The 6,109-nt window shown below is 51.3% G+C and overlaps 1 protein-coding gene across 1 annotated transcript in view; it reads right to left on the bottom strand.

Annotated features, from left to right (window-relative positions):
- LOC121841083 (ephrin-A3-like) overlaps positions 1-3,337 on the bottom strand; it is a 134,387-nt gene extending 131,050 nt beyond the window's left edge. Inside the window, exon 1 of the mRNA XM_042307297.1 lies at positions 3,202-3,337. Coding sequence (XP_042163231.1) covers positions 3,202-3,308 — 107 coding nt within the window. The 5' untranslated portion in view covers positions 3,309-3,337. The remainder of the gene's footprint in view (positions 1-3,201) is intronic.
- Positions 3,338-6,109: the final 2,772 nt, after the last annotated feature.

Raw genomic sequence — 6,109 nt, 5'->3', positions numbered from 1 at the left:
GGGCAGAGAGAGAGGGGGGAGGGAGGGGCAGAGAGAGAGAGAGCGAGAGAGAGAGGGAGGGGCAGAGAGAGCTAGAGAGAGGGGGGAGGGGCAGAGAGAGAGAGAGAGGGGAGGGAGGGGCAGAGAGAGAGAGTGAAGGGGAGAGAGATAGATAGATACCTCACTTGCTTTGGCAATGTTAATACGTTTCCCATGCCAATAAAGCCCCTTGAATTGAATTGAATAGAGAGAACGAGAGCGAAGGAGGGGGAGAGAGATTGAATAGTGACACAGCTTGAACACAATGAGGTCAGGGTGAAGAAGTGTTCCTAATTGAACCAGATAGAAGAGAAGACAGAGGTCCTCACAGACCAACCAGAGGAACAGAGACAGAGAGGTCCTCACAGACCAACCAGAGGAACAGAGACAGAGAGGTCCTCACAGACCAACCAGAGGAACAGAGACAGAGAGGTCCTCACAGACCAACCAGAGGAACAGAGACAGAGAGGTCCTCACAGACCAACCAGAGGAACAGAGACAGAGAGGTCCTCACAGACCAACCAGAGGAACAGAGACAGAGAGGTCCTCACAGACCAACCAGAGGAACAGAGACAGAGAGGTCCTCACAGACCAACCAGAGGAACAGAGACAGAGAGGTCCTCACAGACCAACCAGAGGAACAGAGACAGAGAGGTCCTCACAGACCAACCAGAGGAACAGAGACAGAGAGGTCCTCACAGACCAACCAGAGGAACAGAGACAGAGAGGAGTGGAGGAAGAGCGGAGTGGAGGTAGAGAGGAGTGGGGGAAGAGAGGAGTGGAGGTAGAGAGGAGTGGAGGAAGAGAGGAGTGGAGGAAGAGAGGAGTGGAGGAAGAGAGGAGTGGAGGAAGAGAGGAGTGGAGGAAGAGAGGAGTGGAGGAAGAGAGGAGTGGAGGTGGAGGTGGAGAGAGTGGAGGAGGGTGGAGAGAGGAGTGGAGGAAGAGAGGAGTGGAGGTAGAGAGGAGGTGGAGGAAGAGAGGTGGAGGTGGAGGTGGAGGAGAGAGGGGTGGAGGAAGAGAGTGGAGGAGAGTGGAGAGGGGTGGGTGGAGGTAGAGAGGAGTGGAGAGAGGAGTGGAGGTAGAGGGGTGGAGGAAGAGAGGGGTGGAGGAAGAGGAGGAGGAGTGGAGGAAGAGAGGAGTGGAGGTAGAGAGAAGTGGAGGTAGAGAGGAGTGGAGGAAGAGAGGAGTGGAGGTAGGGAGGGGTGGAGGTAGAGAGGAGTAGAGGAAGAGAGGAGTAGAGGTAGAGAGGGGTGGAGGAAGAGAGTGGAGGTGGAGTGGGGGGAGGAAGAGAGGAGTGGAGGTAAAGAGGAGTGGAGGTAGAGAGGAGTGGAGGTAGAGAGGGGGTGGAGGAAGAGAGGAGTGGAGGAAGAGGGGTGGAGTGGAGGTAGAGAGGGGTGGAGGAGAGAGTGGAGGTAGAGTGGAGGGGTGGAGGAAGAGAGGAGTGGAGGTAGGAGGTAAAGAGGAGTGGAGGTAGAGATGGGTGGAGGGAAGAGAGGAGGTGGAGGGGTGGAGGAAGAGAGGAGTGGAGGTAGAGAGGGGTGGAGGAAGAGAGGGGTGGAGGAAGAGAGGAGTGGAGGTAGAGAGGAGTGGAGGAAGAGTGGAGGTAGAGAGGAGTGGAGGAAGAGAGGAGTGGAGGTAGAGAGGGGTGGAGGAAGAGAGGAGTGGAGGTAGAGAGGGGTGGAGGAAGAGAGGAGTGGAGGTAGAGAGGGGTGGAGGAAGAGAGGAGTGGAGGTAGAGAGGGGTGGAGGAAGAGAGGAGTGGAGGTAGAGAGGAGTGGAGGTAGAGATGGTGGAGGAAGAGAGGAGTGGAGGAAGAGAGGAGTGGAGGTAGAGAGGGGTGGAGGAAGAGAGGGTGGAGGAAGAGAGGAGTGGAGGTAGAGATGGGTGGAAGAAGAGAGGGGTGGAGGAAGAAGAGTGGAGGTAGAGAGGGGTGGAGGAAGAGAGGGTGGAGGAAGAGAGGAGTGGAGGAAGAGGTGCAGGAAGGAGGAGTGGAGGAGAGAGGAGTGGAGGAAGAGAGGAGTGGAGGTAGAGAGGGTGGAGGAAGAGAGGAGTGGAGGTAGAGAGGAGTGGAGGAAGAGAGGGGTGGAGGAAGAGAGGAGTGGAGGAAGAGAGGAGTGGAGGTAGAGAGGGTGGAGGAAGAGAGGGGTGGAGGAAGAGAGGGGTGGAGGTAGAGAGGAGTGCAGGAAGAGAGAGTGGAGGGAGGGGTGGAGGAAGAGAGTGGAGGTGGAGGTGCAGGAAGAGAGGAGTGGAGGTAGAGAGGGGTGGAGGAAGAGAGGGTGGAGGAAGAGAGGGTGGAGGAAGAGAGGGGTGGAGGAAGAGAGGAGTGCAGGAAGAGAGGAGTGGAGGAAGAGAGGAGTGGAGGTAGAGAGGAGTGGAGGAAGAGAAAAATGTAGATCAATTGTAAAGGATGGAAGGAGTGAAGAACCTGCATGAATATGGAGACACGAGAGAAGAGAGAAAGAGAGAGCAGGAGGATAGAGTGATGGTGTGACGTGTGTCTGTGAAAAGGGTAATACACACATTGAGGTGATCAGTGAGGTGTGTAGCGGGATAGAGAGAGGAGCTGTGACATGGAAAATACCTCCTGGAAAACTGAGAGAATCTAAAGGGTCCGATCTGCAAGGATCAGGACAGGTAGTGATGGAGGGGGAACAGTCAGACCAGGGCTTGAAACGGAGACCCTGGGTTACAGGGCAGACAGTCTGCCATAAAGGCCCAGAGGGCGTAGTGTGCTCACATACAAGGAGACGACCCAACATAGACCTGGAGGTGATACAGTGGACTGATTCATCAGTGGAAAACGGAACGTGTGGCTTAGTTACAAATGGACTCTTTGGTTCATTTTCCAAATACAGGTGTCCTATGTATACACACACACACACACACACACACACACACACTCATCAACATACACACTGACACTCACAAACACACTCATCAGTGTGCACACACACACAGTCACACAAACACACTCATCAGTGTGTACACACACACACACACACACACAAACACACTCACTCTTCTTTGTAAATGAATCTGACAGAAACAATGGTTATGGACATGGTCATCCCTAAAACAGTATCATGACATAAGAGACCAGGAAAACACACACACACACAAATACGCACACACAGCATACACACACACCGCCGCCGTAGTGAAACGTGAAGAGGGGGGGTCTTACTGTATATTGGAGCTGTTCCAATGCACCGCGTGCCTGTTGGCACACACCTGGTACAAGTTTGCCCAGGTGAGAGTTAGCACACAGAGAGACAACGTTGCAAGAGCCATGCTCTCCGAATCTCTCTTTCTCCTCCGTCCTTCCCTTCCTCTCTTCTTCTCTCTCTCTCTCTCTCTCTCTCTCTCTCTCTCTCTCTCCTTCTTTTCCTCGCGTTCGGCACCTTCACCCCACGAAATGCGGCATCACGGATTTGGTGGTTTAAAAAATTGCGCTGAGACCCTGGGTTACAGGGCAGGGTCTCCGCTCAACCTTCAGTTGAGAAGGTAAAATACAGTAGTGTAATGGAATAAGGCTGCGTTCCTTAGCGCACTGGGGACGTATTGTCAAACTCTAATTCCATTGTGATACGCGAGGTCCCCCTCCCCCCTAACGCGAGCCCGCGTCCCCCAAAATCACAGTCTGAAAACGGGGATTTGTTGTTGCTTCCCTGCCAGACGGGTTCCCTACAAAATAGCTGTTTATGGTGCTTTCATACCGACGAGATCCTCTCCTAGAGCGGGGAATGAGAGGTGAGAGGTCCGGCTTTCGACCACAGGAGAGCGGCCTCTCTTCTAGATAGAACCCGGGTCCTTAGCTGTCCGCTGGCCGTCCGACAAGGGGGCTGCAGCGGAGTATGGGCTGCGCTAATTTGACGAAAACAGCGCTAACAAAAGGAGAGAGACACTGAGTCCATTCACATTAACAGCGTGTATCGCCTACGAACCGTTCTCATTCGGAAATGTTGAGTTTACATTGGAAAATACGTTAATTCTTCATCTGGCGTAGATCCCTACTTGATGCGCATCTCAAGAATCCGTTTTTATTCTCCCTCTAGCAAATAGTTTCAAACAACGAGTTTCTTCATTTTCTAAGTGTCTGTCCATCCATCCTGCGATACTCGCAATCATAAATACTCATTCGTCTCTCGTTCTCGCTCTTTCCCTCTCCTCCTCTCCTCTCTCCTCGCTCTCAATTCAATTCAAGGGCTTTATCTATTTGGTAGGCAGCGCTCGTTCTGTCACTAACTCCACCCCCAGCAAATGACAAATGCGTGCCTTCAGTGGACTCGCGTCTCGTTCCTTCATTTGAACCCGTCGTCTTCACATCACTTGTCTATCAGAGATCTGCCAGGAAGGTTTTGTTAAAGATGTTTATATTAGTCCCAAAAAGAAAGACAGTCGCCACTTAAAACCTGCCTCAGTTACACTATAAACTATAAAAGTATGTGGACACCACTTCAAATGAGTGGATTTGGCTATTTCAGCCACACCCGTTGTTGACAGGTGTTTAAGATCGAACACTCAGCCATCTCCATAGACAAACATTGGCAGTAGAATGGCCTTACTGAAGAGCACCATCATAGGGTGTCACCTTTTCAACAAGTCAGTTTGTAAAATGTCTGCCCTGCTAGAGCTTCCTAGGTCAACTGTAAGTGCTGTGAAGTGGAAACATCTAGGAGCAACAACGGCTCAGCCGCGAAGTGGTAGGCCACACAAGCTCACCGACTGCTGAAGCGCTTAGCGAGTAAAAATAATTTGTCCTCGGTTGCAACACTCACTACCAACTTCCAAACTGACTCTGGAAGCAACGTCAGCACAAGAACTGTTCTTCGGGAGCTTCATGAACTGGGTTTCCATGGCTGAGCAGCTGCACATAAGCCTAGGATCACCATGCACAATGCAAGCCTCAGCTAGAGTGGTGTAAAGCTCACCGCCATTGGACTCTGGAGCAGTGGAAACATGTTCTCTGGAGTGATGAATCACGCTTTACCATCTGGCAGTCCAACCGACAAATCTGGGTTTGGTAGATGCCAGGAGAACACTACCTGCCCCAATGCATAGTGCCAACGGTAAAGTTTGGTGGATGAGAAATAATGGTCTGGGGCTGTTTTTCATGGTTCGGGTTAGGCCCCTTAGTTCCAGTGAAGGGAAATCTTAATGCTACAGCATACAATGACGTTGTAGATGATTCTATCCCCACATCACACACTCACACACACACACTGGGCTGGTTTAAGCTCTCCTGGGCTGAGGGTCCAGACACAGTAAGTCAGTCTAATACAGCATTCTTATTATCTACAATCCTCTTGTAACACGCCATGTTCACACGTTGACACACGTTGACACACGTTGACACACATTGACACACGTTGACACACAGGGATTCATTTGTTCCTCGCTCCCACTCTGATCCACAGCATCCATGCTCGCCTGTATGTGTGAGTGAAGTTAATGTACCTGTAAAACAGACAGAGAACCACTAATGAGAGGTGATTCTTTACCATATCTCTCTCCCCCCTCTCTCTCTCTTTCTGCCCTCACCTCACTTCTCTCTCTCTCCCCCTCTCTCTCTCTTTCTGCCCTCACCTCACTTCTATCTCTCTCTCTCTCTCTCTCTCTCTCTCTCTCTCTCCCCTCTCTCTCTCTTTCTGCCTTGCCTCACCTCACCTCATCTCACCTCTCTCTCTCTCTCTCTCTCTTTCTGCCTCTGCCTCACCTCATCTCTCTCTCTCTCTCTCTCTCTCTCTCTCTCTCTCTCTTTCTGTCCACACCTCACCTCTCTCTCTCTTTCTGCCCTCACCTCACCTCACCTCACCTCACCTCTGCATGCAGAGTCTCAATTTGGTGTTTGTCCCATTTTGTGAATTCTTGGTTGGTGAGCGGAACCCAGACATCACAACCATAAAGGGCAATGGATTCTATAACTGATTCAAGTATTTTTTGCCAGATCCTAATGGTATGTCGAATTGTATGTTCCTTTTGATGACAGAAGGCCCTTCTTGCCTTGTCTCTCAGCTCGTTCAAAGCTTTGTGGAAGTTATCTGTGGCACTGAGCTTTAGGTCGAGGTAGGTATAGTTTTTTGTGTGCTCTA

The sequence above is a fragment of the Oncorhynchus tshawytscha genome, linkage group LG03 (genome assembly GCF_018296145.1).
Source record: "Oncorhynchus tshawytscha isolate Ot180627B linkage group LG03, Otsh_v2.0, whole genome shotgun sequence".
Classification (NCBI taxonomy): Eukaryota; Metazoa; Chordata; class Actinopteri; order Salmoniformes; family Salmonidae; genus Oncorhynchus; species Oncorhynchus tshawytscha.
Note: the sequence above shows the minus strand (reverse complement) of the source record. Positions and strands in the feature narration are given on the sequence as shown.